At 41.7% G+C, this 18,903-nt stretch overlaps 1 protein-coding gene across 9 annotated transcripts in view; it reads right to left on the bottom strand.

Moving 5' to 3' along the window:
* The window catches only part of PTPRM (protein tyrosine phosphatase receptor type M), a 512,931-nt gene extending 499,408 nt beyond the window's left edge, over positions 1–13,523 (bottom strand). For all 9 annotated transcript variants that reach the window (XM_075744400.1, XM_075744401.1, XM_075744406.1 and 6 more), the window contains exon 1: positions 12,726–13,523. In XM_075744400.1, coding sequence (XP_075600515.1) covers positions 12,726–12,798 — 73 coding nt within the window. In that variant the 5' untranslated portion in view covers positions 12,799–13,523. The remainder of the gene's footprint in view (positions 1–12,725) is intronic.
* Positions 13,524–18,903: the final 5,380 nt, after the last annotated feature.

The following is an 18,903-nucleotide window of genomic DNA, read 5'->3' as shown; positions in this document are numbered from 1 at the left end:
CCCTGGCCCAGGAAATTCAATAAACTGATAGTCATTTCAAAACATGTTTCTTTACTTTCTGCTGCTATCAGGATATCATCCACATATTGTAGTAATATGCCTTCTCCTTGATTCTGTTTCTTCCACATTTCTAATTCCTTTGCCAATTGGTTTCCAAATATTGTAGGGCTATTTTTAAATCCTTGTGGAAGTACAGTCCATGTTAATTGCGTTTTCCTTCCTGTAGTGGGACTCTCCCATTCAAAGGCAAATATGCCTTGACTTTTCGTATCCAGAGGTATGCAAAAGAAGGCATCCTTTAAATCCAGCACAGTAAACCATTTATGTTCCTCCCTCAGAGATGTCAGCAAGGTATATGGATTGGCCACTACTGGGTGTATATCTTGAACTATCTGATTTATGGCCCTTAAATCCTGAACTATTCGATATTCCCTGCCTCCTGATTTCCTTACTGGTAATATAGGGGTATTGTATTCTGACTCACATTCTACTAACAGCCCATATTCTAAAAATTTTGTGATTAATTCCTCTAGCCCCTTTCGGGCTTCCCATTTGAGAGGGTACTGTTTTTGTCTTACCGGCTTGGCTCCAGGTTTTAAAGTCACCTTTACCGGTTCTGCCAGTTTGGATCGTCCCGGAACTCCACTTGCCCATACCAGGGGGATAACTGCATTGTCCACTACTTCTGGGATCTGTTCCTCCTTGGGGAAATCCTGTAACATAAACACTCTCGCCTCTATAGCTTTTGATTCTGGTATTAGTAATCTAATTTCTCCATCTTTAAAAATAATTTGTGCCTCTAATTTGCTTAATAAATCCCGCCCCAATAAAGGCAATGGACATTCGGGCATATATAAAAATTGATGTGTTATCCACTGTTTTCCTAATTTAAATTTTAATGGTTTCAGAAAGGGCCGGTTTTGTTTCTGCCCCGTCGCACCAACAACCTCTGCAGATTTATGGCTAAGTTTTGCTTTACATGTGTTCAATACCGAATATGTAGCCCCTGTATCTACTAAAAATTCCATTTCTTCATTCCCTAGCTTTAGTGTAACCAGGGGCTCAGCTAGGGTTGATTCCCCCGGTCCCCTTCATGATTCATTATCCAAGGTCATCAATTTGATGGCCTGAAGCGTTGGATCTAATCCCCCAGCTTTGGGGCAATCCCTTTTCCAATGCCCACGCTCCTTGCAGATAGCACATTGGTCTCCTGCTAATCTGGAGACCACCCTTCTCCTTCCAAGCCCCCGATCAACAACGTTCATTCCTCGTCCCCTTCCCATGCCTCCTTTATTATTCTCAGTCAGAGCGGCCAGAATTCTCCCATCCCTTCGCATGTCCCTTCGCATTTGTCTAACTTCTTTTTCCTTTTCCCTGTTGTTATACACAGTCCAGGCAATTTCAAGCATTTTACCTAAGTCTCTAGACTCAGCCCCTTCCAATTTCTGAAGCTTTTTCCTTATGTCTGGGGCTGATTGTCCCATAAATATAGAGGCCAATTGTAAAGCTTCCTCCGGTTTCTCTGGGTCCAGATTGGTATATTTTCTAGCAGTCACCTTCAGTCTTTCCATAAAGGCCGAAGGGGATTCATTTAATTCTTGTCTTATTTCATATAATTTAGACCAATTAATTGCTTTTGGCATTGCATGTCTAACGCCAAACAAAATCCACTTCTGGTACCTGGTTAACATTCCTCTGGGCCCTGGCTGATTAGGGTCCCATTCAGGGTTTGTGGATGGAAAATTCTGGTCCACCGATCCTTGTATATTTCCATTAGCATGGGCACTTTCTACTTGTTTTCGGGCTGTGTTTAATACCATTTTCTTTTCAGTATCTTCCAATAATGTATCCAATATTACTTGTAAATCTTCCCAATCAGGATTTTGGGTTCTAATTATTGTTTCCATTACTTTGGCAACTCTTTCTGGGTCATCCCGATAGGTGCCTGCAGTTTCTTTCCATGCTCTTAAATCGGTTATGGAGAAGGGGACTTTCACCATCACCGGACCCTCGTTGCCAACAGCCTGTCGAAGAGGGGCCTGGAGGGGAGTTAATCCGTTTCCTCCCCCTCTTCCCCTTGTTCTCCCAGCAATTGGGCTGAATTCTTCCGCCTCTTCTTCCACAGGAGGGGCGGAAGCATTATTGGCCCCCAGATTTTGACCCCCTTGATCATTTCCTAACCTCCTGCGAGGCGCAACTAACAGTTCAACATCATCGTCTTCAAATTCACATTTAAAACACCGTTTACCACTATCACAAGATGAGCAACCTGTTTTTAAATCCTTATCAGGTTCCTGCCCCTTTAATGCCATTACTGTAGAACTAGATGAAACCAATTCACATTGTCTTTGCCATTCCGGATGATTTCGCAGTGTGAAAAACAAATCCACATATGCCATTTCATGCCATTTACCTTCCCTTTTACAAAATAACATTAGTTGCAAAATAGTGTTATACTGCAACGTCCCGTTTTCCGGCCACTTTTCCCCATTCTCTAAAATATACAGTGGCCACCAGTGATTACAATATTCAATCAACTGTTTCCGAGTCAAAGGATCAATGTTTCCCAGATCTTTCCAATGTTCCAAAATACATCCCAGTGGTGTTTTTCGTGGGATTGGTTTCTTACTCGGAAAAGTACCCATCTCCCAGGGACTTAGTGGTTGTGATTGTGCACTATCACAAGCACTTAGTCAGAGGGACTCCAACCCGTGTTAGATCTCCCTCAGGGATTTCCCCTGCCACTGGAAATCCCAGGGATTTCTGCTGCCACCAGAAATCCCTACCTTGGAGGCTTCCCCTCCCCTGTGGGCCCTGCTCCACAGGCTTTCGCCTAGCAGAGACTTTTACCTGAGACGTCTCCTCAGCCCAACTCTGCGCAGCTTTCACCGCGCCTTACGAGCAGGCCTCCCGTGCTCCTAATGCGGGCCTGTCCCAATGTGGGCCTGTCCCGGAGAGCCACGGGGCTCCTTGAACCTAGTGTGGGCCTGTCCCAATGTGGGCCTGTCCCGGTGAGCCACGGGGCTCCTTGAATAAGGCCTTCAACTTGTGCTCTTGGTGCGGGCCTGTCCCGCCACGATGGTAAGAGCAAATATTCAAAAAAAACAATATTCAAATCAAATAAGAATGCCTTTACCTCTCCCAGGGGTCTTGCTCGGAGCTCTTCGGTCCGGGGATCGGAGGTTCTCCCCGAGAATTCCCCGGTGCCGGCTGGAGATCCTGCGATCCCACGGATCCGTCGAGGTTCAAAAGCAGGGTCCCATCTGGGTCGCCAGAAACTGTCACCGAAATCCGGGAATAAACCTCGTAACACCAATGTAGTGTTAAAAGGCAGGCATTCTTTATTGCAGCGCTGGATGCACGGGGGATAGTTCCACCTAACGTGCATACCTAGCCTACGAACACACACATATTTATATTCTCAATACACACATGGTCACAATTACATCACATAGTTACATAGTTACTTCATTATGATTGGTGTAAAACTTTCTCGCTTTGCCTTTAAAGCTATATACTTAAAGAAATTCAGAGAGCATGCCCAGTGAGGGGTGGTCGTACCTTGGAGGTGGGTAGTTTTTAGCATGGAGGTGTGTTTTGGTATTATAATGAGATTATAATGAACAAAGTTCACTCAAAGGACATGATTTTGACAGAAAATGAAATATTATTTGGCTCATGTACCAATAATGCAGTTTATCAGTTCCATGGTACATACCGACCACACAGTTTATCAGTTCCATGGTACCACCAAGCTCTCAGGTCCTCATTCCTAAAATATTTTCTCATTCCCTACTATTGCTAATAATCTCATCTTGATCCCATCACCATGGTTAAAAACTTAAACACATCGGTTACAGTCAAAACTAAACAAAAACCCACAAAAAGAACAGAAAAGCCTGGCTATGAAGATCCTCACCCACGTCACAGTCAAACGCCAGAGCAGACTTAAACCCAGGTCTCGCACACCTACGTAGGAGTTCTGATCACTAAGCAACTGACTATTACAACAGGAGTTAAAATATATATCTTTTTCATGCTGTGCTCCAGTGGTATGATTCATGTTAGGCTATGTCATCCCAATGTGGAACCAGAAAAATCTCCAGGCTCAGAAAGTTCCACTGAGAGAAAAAATCATTTCCTGGTTGAGATTATATGACACATCTTAAAACAGTTAAGTAAAGGAGATCTAAGACTACCAAAATAGTAATAACTTCCAAAAATTGTCATCATCAGAACACTGTTGTTCCTGAATTATACCGGTTGATAGAAACATGACAGTAATTGCAATATATTATGTATAGCCCTATGCAGATACACAAACAGCATCAAACCTTGAAATAAATGTATTTCCTCACAAATTTCTACCAAGCCTGTAAGCACACTCTGACCAGGCTGTAGAGTTGTTAGGAAACACTGGACTGCTCACAGTGATTTTATTTACTAGAAGAATGGAAGAGGGAATAGGCAATAATGAAATTTTTCTTTTCAAATGAAATAAATACACAAATCACATAAGAAGAGAGAGCAACTATACCAAACTACAGTTACGTCTGATCTGGGGCCTAACACAGTTCATTGAGATGGGAATTGACTTTCATGTGTTTTCAACTGTTAGGTGAACTGTTTGTTAAAACAGTAAAAACCCACAAACATGAAAATAGCAGAAGCTAGGCAAACAGGAGTTTCTACGCAGGTAGAGGACAATGTGAGTCCCTTTAGGAAATCTCAGCCTCTGCTTGAGATATAACTGGGTAATATTCTTTTTTCAAAACTGGAGATCCTCTTTCTCTACATACTCTGAGAAACTACGTAGACTTGGTAACCAAAACTTTAAGATGTGTATGTAGATGACCATTCTTTGGTCATAAATGACTGTATTGGCCATAGTAGAATTACTAAGCATCAGCTCCCAAAATAAGGAATTGTTTGACCTTTAAGTGAGATGACAAGGGGGGGGGGGGGGGGGGGGGAATACACCCCCCTGCAATGACCTCTGCTACAAGTACACCATGAAAAGTGCAAAAATCTGCTAAAGGGTAATAATTCATCAAATTTTAAGACACAAACATACAAACTAATGTATAGATGACAAGCATATATACAAGTAGAAAAGTGCACATCTTAGATTGAAATTACTTAGTCAGTAAGACTTACTTAGTCTAGTCTATACCACAAAAACAAATGTGAAAAGGCCCTCTATTCATTTACCTGTAAGCATAACTTCATTATGAAAACCTCTAGACATTACTGATCCACTATCCATCCACCTAAAAGAACACAGAAACTCTTGTAATATCCTCCTCAATCTTATATTAGGATCTCATCAGCACAACTAAACAGTTCTTTCATCTCATCAGCCTACCTTTATGCACTACAGAATTAAAGCAAAGGGCTGCAGACAAAAGTATTCTATCCAGTCTATTACTTTCAAAAATAAAGAGCCTAAGCAATACTTGATTTTAGAGTTAAGGATAAAATAGGTGATAGGATTCAAGATAATAAAGCATGATCTTTCTGAAAACTTCCCCAGAATAACTGTGCTGTAAACATAAAACCCCAAAACCATTAAAAAAAAACCCCACCCCAAAACAAAACCCCTGCTATAATACAGGCATGTGATGCTCTACTTCATTCTCCCAGAAGATGAAGAGCTGAAGTGATGAAAGAGGTAATTAGCTGTTAGTTATTCCAAAGCAAAACCCACATTTCTTGTGATTAACAAAACAGGGTTGTAAAAAAAAAAAAAAAAATTATAACAGCTTAACATTGAAGAAGATTACCAAAAAAACGCAGGGGGAGGAGCCAATCTACCCCTCAAAACACCCTAGTGTAATCAAAACTTACTGGTCTCTAAATCAGGGCAGACTACACAGGGGGTGGGGGGGAAGCAGGGGGAAACCAAACATACTCAGAAGCAAAATGTTGGGTTTACATCATTCAAACAGAAAAAAAATTAAAAACTCATTAACATCATTACACTTAATCATATGTATAAAGATAATCAACTATTGCTATGTAAAGCTGTCAGAAGACATATTCAAGGCCTGAATATATTATTAAAGACAAACATGTTCAAAACTAAGATGACGAAAATAAGAAAAGGTGAATAATTATAAATCCATTTATGTTTTCCAGATGTACTTTAGCTGCCTGTAGGACTTCAGCTTTTTTCCTAGAACATCTTCTCTTCCACTAAGGTTTATCTCTTACACTTCTAGAAAACGTTATGCCTGCCTTCCCACCTTTTTCCCCAAACACCCTAATTCTAACCTGTTTTCAGAACTCCCTCCTGCTAATACTGCTGTGGTTTTGTCTGAACAAATGTGGTCATTACTTTGTTTCCTACCATTGCTCCCAACGTGGCAAAGGGTCACTGCGGAGTCAGATGCTTCTGGCCGAGACACTTCTTTCCTATTCCCTGCAGCTACAGAGCATGAGTGTGTGTTAGAGACATAAATACACCTTTATTTCTACCGTTACTATTCTCAGAAATGTGGGCACAAAAACGTCTTTCCTTCATTTTTAAAGCGTGTATGGGGACTTACCCTCTCTGTCTCCCCGTAACATTAATGGAAGTCACAAGGCTTAAAAAACCATCACAACGCATTATTCCAAAATCAGTACAGAATTCCACTGACAGCAACATCATTTCTGACAATAATTATTTTGAATGGAACAGAAAGCTTCTTAATAAGTTATGAGAAGACATATACTCGCACAACACTTAAGTTTTTCTTCAAGACAAGGATCAATCAAGATGGTCAAGATATAGCCTTATCGGATCTCTATAGCAATAACCCTCACATTTAAACCATGAGGAAAGTACTGTCAATTTCTTTGTAAGTTCATGCATTTTATTCTGTATTTTTATTATATTAGAGCATTCAATCATCCTTCTGTTGAATACTAACACTGATACTGAAATCAGCCTTTTTACAAGTTATCAAAAGTTCATTTGTATTATAATCAAACTGGTGCGAACAAGCCACCAATGGATTAAAATTCTCTAGGTCACAAAAATCCATCATATATTTTCACACCTCCTCAACTCCAAATACACCCACATTCTCATAAAGCCCAGTTTACAGCCCTTCCTCTTTCTATGCTTAGAAAAGTGGATTTAGAGATGCAGCTACACCTAGTGATCAGCAGCAGATCACAGCAGGCAAAACTCAGGAAGACACTACAAAAATCAGAAGGAAGAACGTGAATACAGTGGAGTGAATAAAGTGACACAGTAAAATTTATTGCTAGATTTCTTTTTTTTTTCTTTTTTCTAAATGTATGACCATATGCTTCACATTGGATTTTGTTTCTTGAAATCCTTTTAATACATTGATAACATTACACATTAAATCATAAATACAGATCTGGAAGTTATCAGCAAAATCAAATGAAAAGAAGAGGACTCTCTCAACTTTAAGCAGATAATTCGGCTGCATTCACACATTAATAAACAATTTACTCCTGGGAAAATTTTCAGAGCTACTTTTTTTACACAAGATTTGTAGATGTGAGCTGAAAGTTTCATAAATGCATGCCATTTTCTGGGGAAACATCTTTAAAACCTAGTGATGTAGCTACCTCAAGTAAGTGTTTGATAGTGATACTAACGAGCTTTAAAGCACAAGAAATCTCCCTCTCAAATGGCATTTCCTTTAGCGTAAAAGGTGCAACATGCGAAATACCAGATCAGTTCGCAGATCCTGACCCCATGGCATCACTGGATTGGTCTATCAAGTCTACACCTATTATCTTCCCCTAGCTGAATCTCATGATGCAAAGTGATCCCACTGTCTGAGTGGCGAGGTGTAAAGCTGACCTGGCCACTGGCAATGAGGCTGTTTGACACACTCACTGGCCATCTCAGTCTATGGGCGAGCCCACATGAAAAATAAACCCTCTCCACATTTTTTCAGGTCAGACACAAATGATGTTAGTGAGATAGAGTTCAGAAGCTTACCCGATCTATCGTAACATGTTTTGTGATTTGCCTGAGGATTTGGTCTCTCTAGCTGTCAATCTAGGAACTTCTGTGAGCACTAAATATATTATTTTTTTCTTAAATTATATGCTGTTATATTGTTTCAAGACACTGTGATTTGTTTTTTTTCCATGGATTCTGACAACTGCTAAATCAGGAGACCAAATAAACATCACAGGATTTTTTTCCCCAGTGTTTTTAAATCCTACAAAATATTACAAGGACGTATTTTTAATTTCTGATGAGGTTTCATCACTAACTTTTGACACTAGGACAAGACTAGAACAGTTAAATAAAATAATTTTTTTAAAAAAACCCACATACCGACCACACAGTTTCCTTTTTTTTTTCCTCAAAAAAAAAAAAGTGTCACTTCCAAAGCCCCAACTCTCATTTTAACCTGAAGCATTCTAAAGTACATCCCAGTTTACAGGGTACACAAAATTTATTTCATCTGTCAAAATGTTAAAAAAAACAAAAAAGACAGATTTAGAATCTGATTCTTCAACATGCTTCCACTAATTTGCTGAACTATTTTAAATATAAATACTAAATAATATAAATAAAATGTGTAAAAACCAAACCAAGTCAGCCACCTATTCACCTGATAGCAAGAAGTTTGGTTTGTGAATCTTCTCCCCCCAGCTCTCACTGTTTAGCAATGCCAAATCCACGCTATGAACTTTAACTGGAATAGTTTTGTTGATGAGCTGACGACTGTGTCAGCCACTAATAAAGCTGCATTTTCACTAGCATATGTTACTTGCCTTAGGAAGTGCGGGAATACAAACTTGATGGATGGGTGGAGAGGAAGGAAAGCAGGTGGAATAAGCAGCAGAATTTGTTAAAATGAAATATAACCACAATTAGAGCTCTTTGCTGGTAAAGTGATCAGGATAGCTATTAAAGACTTCCAAACAGAGATCCTGACTGCTCTGAGAAATCTCTTTAAACACAGTTAATTACACCAGAAACTTTTTGTTTTCCATACATTGCTCCGATTACCAGGAGCTTCATTTCATCTCAGATAGGACCTATGAAGACTTAACCTATATTCTTTCTTTTCATCTTCCCTCTCTGTAGTCATCACACATCATCGTCACAGTAAGTTTCAACTTCAGCATGTCAAACTTCTTCCTTACATCTGTTTTTGGAAAATGTGATTCTTGGTTTTGGAGTGCCTACACCCAAAAATGAAATAATGAGGCACAACATCTATTCAGAATGCAAGTTTTTGTATTTCTAATCCATGAAATATCTTGAGGATTACTATTCTCTATGTAAAAATCTTTAATAGTCACTAGGACAAGTAATTTTCAATTTTTGTACAGCACTTTTCGTCCTGTTCTTCTCCTCATAATTGCCACTAGTCCTGACGCAAAGTTCATTAGCAATGGCCACCTACAAGCACTTGTAGTCAGTCTGCCCATATCTCTCTCTCACTGCAACAGCACTCATCCCTTCTCAGAGAAAAACTAATTTTTTTTTTAAACCACTACCATAGAAAGAGTGTGTTAATATACAACCTTGTCACTTTCCATAGCAAAAGAGAATATAACAGCCTAATAACAGCCCTCCCTCAGTCAGATTCAGATTATAAGCAAGAAACACCAATTTCAGAATCCAGGCTGTGTGCAAATTTATATCTATCTGAACATGATGCCTTCATAAAAACAGATTCTGAGTTCTATTACACATATCCTCGCCTTCAATTTCAATTCCCCATTTTGGTATTTGACAGAACTCATCTCATCCAGACCCTTCATTTTACATAAGGCCTAATATTTAGGCTTACAATGTCCCTTCTAACTTTCCACATCTCTGTTTGACCTAAATCCTTTACAGGAGTGGATTGCTTTCCTTAGCCTGAATAATCTACCAGGGAGACAGAAGAAGGAACATGGTGGAGTCAGGTGGGATTTCATGACAGGAACGCTATGTTTCAAGTACTTCTGTAATGTTAGCATTCAGTCTTCGTATGGGCCCTCTTAATAACATTTATGTTAAAATTATAAACAAAACCCAGCCAAATTAGGTGTGCTACAGTTTCACAGAAACAAAACAAAAAAACCCAACAAAAAACTCCCACCAAAACAAGAACTGCCCTTGCAGAAAGACCCCAGCAACTTAAAAAAAAATCCTTAAGATAAGCAGCATTGTCCATTTAAGACAATGGTTTTAGTAACATCTCTTGAATTCAAATTCTTGAAACCATTTGCTTCTTGAACTGATGAATCCATAATTTTAAATTCTTTAGTTAAGGACTCAGAGATCTCATTGTTATTAACTGTTAAGCTGCTTTCAAAAGATTACTTGAAAGCTTCCAGGCCTTAAAAAGCCAAGATCTGATCTTTCAGTAAGATTATTTTCTAAACAAGAAACTCAAATAAAACAATAGCTGACGGTAATGTTAGAACCAATCTCTGTAAAACAAATCAGTTATTTTAGAAAAGGGTAAAAATAAAAATGGAACTATAAATGCCAAAGATTACTTAGCTCACCCACTGCTATTCTTTGCTTAGAACATGTGTGGAGTTGGTTTTGTTTCTTTTTTATTTGTTTTTAAACTTTTTATAGGTTAGTCATATAACTCCCATCTGCAACAAGGGACAGCTATTACAAAAGACAACTACCCAACTCAAGGACAGATTTTTTTTGTAATTTAATTTCCATGACACTGATGCATCAAGCTTTTAACAAAAGCAACAGCAATTTCTTCCCCCAAGCAAAAATGACTCCCAGGCACGCACTTCAAATGGTAAACTACAAAAATGGAAATTTCATCAATTTTGGTCTAAGTGAGTACCAAGAATCAATATTTAAAGAAAAAAAAAAACAGTACGTGCATCTTCACAAATAATCTTTACATTCAGTTTTTCACAAACATGTGCACACACAGGGAGAAGGTAGGGCAGATTCTGCATCCCCTGACATCCTTTGCAATTGCAGCCTCTGTTATTCAGTACTTGGGAAGGGCTGGAATTGCACCTTTGAATAACTGTATGCGCAGGTCATCTCTGAATTGTTTGTGGTCTATATCACAGTTCCTTCCAGCATGCGCAGCAACGGAAATGAACACAGCAGATACAAATCTAACACTAATGTGGAATTGTTCTTCAGCAACGTGAACGGCACTTAAATGCTGACCATAATATAGTATCAGAATATCACATGACAACTCATTTAAATATCCAAGAGTAGAAGAGTTGCCCTAGCTTAACAAGAAGACAGTTCACACAGGTCAGCAATGAGTTATGGATTTATCTTAAAAAAGCAAGAGCTCTCACTTAAGTCTGGACACTAGACTTCCAATATTAATGAGTTATAGGGCTAATATACATGAGTTCAATTCCATAATTCACTGCAGAACACAGCTTCATCTTAACGTGAGTATTTGGAAAAGATTTCATCATTGTTATATATCACCTCGGTATAAAACGTTTTTCTGCTCAGGGACCTTCTGTCTCATCTGCAGTAAAAATGCTGGAGAGAAATTAGGGGAAATGCAGCTGCGTATACAAAAGGTCCCTGGAACCTAATATAAAACTCAGAAAATTTTAAGTTTTAAAAAAGTTTAAAACCAGATCTCCAATTCCTACCTGTAAAACTTGGTTTAGCTACAGTGCTGCATAGAAGCAACATGTAATGTACAAAATATAAACTATCCTGCACCCTGAGCAACAAGGAAAGTCAGAAGTATTGCTTCCCACCAGATCAAAGCACACTTCGCATGAACTGAAGACCAGATGTCTTCAATTTAACGTGCTTTTCAGCTGCACTCACTTCATGTTAGGAACAAAACAAACAAAAAAATCTGAAGTTTCTCTTTGCAGTGAAGCACACAGAACTATTTCACAATCCAAATTTCTGTCTAAAACTATGGGTTTCTTCAACATGTAAATAGGACAGGGGTGCAGGCGGAGGATTCGAGACCAAGATAACCACATGCAGGTCTTGGACTTCAGGGAACAGAAACCCTCTGTGGATGGAGCACTTTGCCGGGCTCTCCGCTGGATGTGAATCCTGACACCCCGCAGACGCGGGCAGCTTCTGCCCTGCCCTCCGAGGTGACGATTTGGGGGGCTGCAGAAAACGAGGGGCCAGGGCTTTACCTCCGGCTCTACCGGCGTTTCACAGTCGCACCTACGGGCAGCGCGGAACGCGGGGAGCTCGGGGGGCGAACGAGGAGGAACCGGCGGGGCGAGGCAGGCAGGGCGGCGGGGCACCCGCCAGCCCCTCCGGGGAGCACCGCAAGTTTTCCTTCCCCCGTCGCCAGCTCCGTCGCCGGTCAGAGCGGCGGGGGCCCGGCGGCGGCTCATTTCGCCCCTCTGCCTCCCGCGTCGGGAAACTTTCGGGAAGTCGGCGACGAGAAACCCCGGAGCGAGCCCGAGTCCAGCCCGTCCCTCCAGCCTTGCCCTCGGGCTGCCCGAGCCCCGCAGCCTCTTCCCTTCCCCTCGGCGCCTTTGCCGTCAGGGCACCAGGGCGCAAACCTAACGGCATCCCGGCACCTCCCTCTCCGCCTGCCTCGGACACTTCCCCCCCCCCCCATGTACGCATCGGCTCCGAAGTGTCAGCCCTGCCAGGGGAACGGGCAGGAAAGAAAAGAAAAAAAAAAAAAAAGAAAAACAAAAAACCAAACCTCAAGTGACTCCGAAATCGCAGCTTCCCCCCTTGCCCTCCGCCGCCCCCGCCCGCGGGAGGGCTACCCGGCCCCGGGCCAGGCGAGGCGGCTCCTTACCTGTGAACGTCTGCGCTCCCGCCGCCAGCAAAAGTCCGGCCAAAGTAACCAGGCAAGTTCCAACTTTCCCCATATTTCCACCCCTTCCTGCTCCGGATCCAGCAAAGTGCCAAAGTGTTTGCCAAAGTAGGAGGCGCCCCTCTAGCCCCCCTCCAGTCAGTGGGGCAGGCGGGGAGGGGGGAGCCCGACTCCCCCACTTGGTGCCCCGCGGGCTGTTTTCTCTTCCTCGCCCTCTCTTCGCTTTTAAGGGCTGGGAAAGAGGGGTGCGAAGTGGCCGGGGGGCTGCCCGCCTTCCTTCCTCTGTCCGCACCGCTGCCCTCACCCCAGGGGCCGCGCCGCCTCCCCGCGCGGACGCCCCACGCCTTCCGCGCCTCTCGCCTCCCCCGGTGCCCGGGGGGGGGGGGGGGGGCACCCTTAATCCCGGAGTCTCCTCGCCCGGCGCCGCCGTTAGTCCCAGCTTAGCTCAGCTCCCTGACTGACTCTCGGTCCCCCCCGGCAGGCAGGCAGGCTAAAGGGAGCGCGGAAAGTCACGCCCAGCCGGCGGCGCCGCCGCTCTCCCCCGCTAGAGGGCGAGGCGGCGCGGGCTCGCAGCGGCGGGGCGCCGCTGACAGGGTTTCGTTACGGCTGTCGCCTGCGGAGGCGAAGCGCTCGAGTCTCCTTCCCGCCGCCCCCTTCCTTCGCTGTCCCGAGAGCGGCTTTGTTTGCAGAGGAGGTGGCTGCGTGCCTGGCAGGACAATGTCGAAAGTTCCCGGACAGCGGGGGAGAGAAGGAGGAACCAAAAGGAGAAAAAGAAGGAAAAAAAAAAAAAATGTTAACTAAGCGTCTCGGTAACTTTGCCGCGGGCTGGTGGCGGCGAGAGCCTCAGGCGCTGAAGTTGAAGCTGCCGTGGCTACCTGTCCCGCCGCGACGGGGCCCTGAGGGAACGGCCGCCGCCGTCCCGAGCGGCCGGGCCCTGGGGCAGCCGCCTCCCTCTCCCCGCGCCCCCGCCCCGCCTCTCTGGCGCTGCTCCGGGGCACCGGGACAGGGAAGGATAAATCGGAGAGAGGGGGAAAGCGCTGGCTTTTCATAATCGTTTTGTTTTGTTTTTACAGGCAATCTGGAGTCTGTCGGAAGAACTAGTTAGAGGCCACTACTGTGTCTTCCGCGAAACCCGCAAGCGTAAGAGCCCTGCCCTCACAGCGAAAGGCTGATACTAAAAGGAAATTAAGATGTAAATGGGTTTCTCCGGGCTGGCGACGAGCGGCACTGTGTTGTAAATAAATTGCTTCTCGTTCGTGTGCTGCTACTGAAACTTCAGCGCCTGGCTCAGCCCTCGGTTACAGCCGCCCTTCGCCCCTCCGCAGCCTTTCGGGGCGGCTGGGAAGGGCGGGCGGTGGGAAGGGATCCCTGGAGGTCTTTAGTCCGGCCCCCTGGCTGAAAGCAGAGTCAGCTTTTACCCCGATGAGTGAAGAATGACGTCATGAATTGGCAGGGTTAGATAGTGACTGATGGATGTAAAATCACGTTAAAATGGCAGTTACCTTTCATTATTCCCAGTCTGTGACTTCTGGCATTTATCTTCTACATCGTGTGTGAGGTACAGCTGCTTGACAATCTTTTTCATTTTGGGGCTTTTGCTGCTGGTGTCCAAGACACTGCAAAGATGTGTTTGTTGGTTTTAAACCAGTTCTTTCTAAATTGGACTTGTAGAGGTGCAAATATTTTCGTTGGCTATTGCTTTCAAGGAAAGCTTTCTTTTTATTTCAAGTGCAAGCGCTGTCAAATTTAATCCCTGTTTATTCCCTGAGGGTTACAAATAAAACAGTAAACCCAAGAATCTAGATAATGCAATTAAGGGTTTGAGCTGGCAAACACAAATATAAGAGCACAGTTTTCTCCAGCACAGAGCCTTTGGTTTTTATGCTACTCCAGTATGTAATGAGCCAGCTGCAATCTCGTCTCAACTGAAGTCCTAACTCTACCCATCCCCCACATGGTAGAGGGAGTCACAACACCTATTAATGATTTGTGCATATTTTGTATTATTTTTATACATAATACATCTTCTTCAAACTTAGGCACACAGCTGTATCATTTCCAGTGATCGTCCAACCATTCTGTTGTCAGGACACTGCTATATTATGTTTTCACTAATGCATTTGTTATGTGATGCAAACTTCACGAGGGGGCATGAACTTTTTGATGTGGGGGTAAGGCAGCTACCTCGAAAGTTAACGCAAGGGGGCAGAATAGCATTAATTGTTGTGTTTCCTGACGTCAGACTTTTTCTTTTGAATTGTGAGCATTCTCTGCGTTTATTATTTGCCTGGAACTTCCTAGACTTCCCCCTAAAAGAGTAGCCTTAATTCCACAAAGCTTTGATAATCTTGGGGTATGTTGCAATGAAAAAATTCTAATTTTTTTATTTTACAATTTTTTCCTGGATGCATAATTTATGCAAATTTTATATTCTCTAAAAGCTACAGTTATAGCTTCTGAAAATTGGAAACTATAGCTACTCTTGAAAGTGTTACCTTTGTAACTACAAAACTGTTAAAAAACCCTCAAGAAATCTCATAAGTTATTTAACTTACAGTAAACTTAACTTTAAAATGTGTCTTTTAGTAGAACTGTCACTAAAAATCCAGAAATGAACAGTTAAACCAGCGCTTATGCTAATGATGACTTACCTCTAGGTTCGCAATGTACAGACACATAAAATTATATCTCTGGTCAGCTAATATGAGGTCTAACACAGTGTGGTAAAGTATCATGTTCAGACATGTAACTGTTAACTCTCAACCCTGACTTTGTTACACAGAAACGAAAACTCGGTGCCTGTATCCACAGCTATCTAGTGTTAGTGCAGATGAGATAGAAAGTCACCGAGTTCTGTGAATTACAGAAGAGCATGTAAGTGTTTGGTTCCACTTCTTATAGTAGGACTAAGGCTAAAGTGCTTGACCTCCAAAGACATGACTATTCTGCTTTAATTACAGTAAATCTAAGAAACGGTTAAGCTCTGGGGAATAGCTAAACCAACAAGAACAATAGAAAACACAGGCCATGCATGGCTGATCAGGGATTTAGCTGTGTTTCGCTGAGTTTTAGTACTGGCGCATGTATGAAAACAGTCCAGAAACACTACAAAAAAGAACTAGAGCATCAAGAAAACACTAGACAAAACCCACAAGTTCACTAGTGGTTTGATTCCAAGAATGCCTTCAAGAGAGTTTATTAAAGGCTAAGCTGTGGCTGGAAAGGGGATTGGAAGCATCTGAAAAAAATAAATTACTTTGCTGATTGTTTCTTACTGACAGATTCTTTGCATCTCTTCTTGAACTGGATCACCTCAATGAAATACCTGATTACGGTTCCCTACATACACACACTTCAGCTTAGGAACATAGAAGAGCACAAATACAATTATTCCTGCTGAAAGGAGTCAAAGAATGAGACAGTTGAGTAGTGAGACATGGAATAAGGAGAAAAAGTAATCTGGTAGTTGTCACAACTATTTTCTAGATTTTAATGTACATCAATAGGAAATGCATACAACCAGTCTTCATTGCAAAGTTTTTGTTTTATTTTTAAATAGGAAATTTGTATACATCCCATGGGGGGTGGGGGGAGGGGAGGGAAATTAAACAACCTGATGAAAAATTATGAATAATTCCACTGTTTATTACACAAACTTGCCTGGCTCAGCTGCCCTCTCCCTGCTAATCATTCTCTCTAGATCCATTTCCAATATTCCAGGTCTCTGAGCTTCTTCTGACAAACAATTTTTGAAAATTCCAAGCAGATAAGAGAATGAGATCTAAATACTTAGCATAGTGTGGAAACAGAAGTACTTGACCAATGTCAAGGAAAAGTTCTTAGGACTGGCGTACATATATGCCTAAGAATAACATATATATTGTGTTTATCTATTTAGCTGTCTACCTTTCCTTTAAGGCACTAATGTTATTCACAGTGCTATTCATTCTATATTACTGGCACAAGAACAAGTAAACAGATCTCAAATTCCATAAGATATCAAGGCTCTCCTGCATAATCCGTAGCATGAAGTCACCCTTCCTATAATGATACGAAGCAGGAACACTCTCTTTCTCATGTTACAGCACAAATAGAAAAGCGAAGACTCATATTCAAATACTGGAGGAAGGCCCAAACATCCTGCCTCTTTTCTGACCCCTGACAATGCTGATTAAGTGGCCAAGAATGTGGGCTACAGGGCTGTCACCTGATCTTTTGGATCAGTAGCAGATAACAACACTCACAGCTCAAAGCTATTTTTTGTGCTGTAAAGTAGACAGACAAGAATGGTTTTTCACTAGCCCACTCCATCTTGTTCTAAAGCTCAGACAAAACATCATGAGTCTTTCAATGACACTGCTGTTTAAATATGATGAAAAAGTAATTTTCTTCACATGACAGTCACATTTTCTTAGTTAAGTGCAGCTAATTAGCAAAAGTAAGATATGCTTTGTTAGAAGACAGATAGACAATTATTCCAATTCTCTGTTTTTATCAAAGCTACTTCTCTGCTACAGTGAAATTCCAGAGCCAGTCCTTGGTCAGGAGAACCACTCGATAAAAATCACATCATCTCTGTAGGCTGAGGGAGAATATGCCAAGCTTGAAAGGGTTTTTTTTTTTTCCATTTGTTACTCTTTCTTCCTAAATACAGAGCAACATCTTCTCCTTTTGCCAGTGCTCACTTGTCTTTAGGTAGCTTTACCTTCTAACCTGGATTTTGACTGATACTCTTCACCTTTTCACTGCTGATTTTTTCTCAAAAGCTTCAAAAGAAAAAAATTGTGCTTATCTATGTGACAGGATTTATTGATTGCATTATTCTAAATTTTATTCTATTTCATAATGTTTATTATATCTACATCCATAGATGTTGTAAAGGTTTCATTTGTTACTGAAGAGCAATTTCAGTGATAAATATAGTGTTCTGAATAAACCTTCTAGTGATTATTCAAAAACTCAGGTGTGCCCCCTTTTATTTTTTTTCTTTTTTTGCGAGGTAGGGTGAGGACATAGTAAGTAGTGTCCTTAAAAGATCATGTCCACCCCATACCCCATCTTTCCCTGCCTCCAGGGAACAACAGAGAACTCCTCAGAATCTAAGGTCAATCTAAACCAGCTGCAACAGTTGCTGCATACAAAATGCTCCATCTTCAGTAGAGGCTCATCATCTTTCCTCCTTATTGCTGCTGGGGCTTGCTGGCACTGGAACTGATCCCTGATCATCCATTTGGCACTGAGATGCGCTAATCACAACTGTGCCTGCTCCCTATCAGATATTGTCATGTGTAATATGACTGCCTGCCTTTTTTTTTTTTTTTTTTTTGGTACTAATGATTTGTGCAAGCAATGATAATGATCGATTTTGTGCCAAGGACACCTTGCCTTATTCACTTGATAACTCTGAAGTTTGGTGGTAATAAAAACCACAGTCCTCTTTGTTTCCAACTGTTAAAAAAAGAACATTTTTTATGACAGCTGAGGAAATTCTATATGGCCACTCCTGGCCTTGATATTAAACCATAGTTGGGACTTGAGAAAGAAAAGACGTACAGATCTTTGAAAAAAAGTATTTAAAAGATGAGAGAGAAGCAATCTTTAATCAGAAATTGTTGAAATAGAAGTGAGAAAAAGGTCTGAAGTATCCAAGGAAAACAGTGGGAGACCTTTAGGATCTGAATGTCAGGAGGGGAGCGAAGAGCAACAGATAGCACTGTACAGAGATGGTTACTGCTAGCTCAAACCCAAGGACAAATAGCTGCATTGTTGAAGAACATCTATTTCATAATATCACACTTTGCTATAATAAGATGGATAAGATAGACTATATAGCCTAGGCAGGCAGAAGCTTGTAAACTCATAAAAAATTTAACTCTCTATGCAATGCTGTCTCTTCTGCTGGAAGAAAAGCTTTTGATTCTGTGATCAACATAGTCTCCTTCTACCCACACGTGTGATTTGTATGGACAAGGAAGAACATGTACCTTATACATGGCTGTGTTTGATGCATTTTGATGTCTGCAAGCCAAATCCTGTCTTGTCTTCTGATCATCAGCATTTTATCAGAAATCTATTGTGTTTAACAAACTACAAAGACTTAAAACCATTGTGGCTTTTAACTCTACTGTTAGAAATATTTATCACTGTACAGTATATGTGA

This window comes from Balearica regulorum, chromosome 2 (assembly GCF_011004875.1).
Source record: "Balearica regulorum gibbericeps isolate bBalReg1 chromosome 2, bBalReg1.pri, whole genome shotgun sequence".
NCBI classification, from domain to species: domain Eukaryota; kingdom Metazoa; phylum Chordata; class Aves; order Gruiformes; family Gruidae; genus Balearica; species Balearica regulorum.
This window is presented reverse-complemented; position numbering and strand designations above follow the sequence as displayed.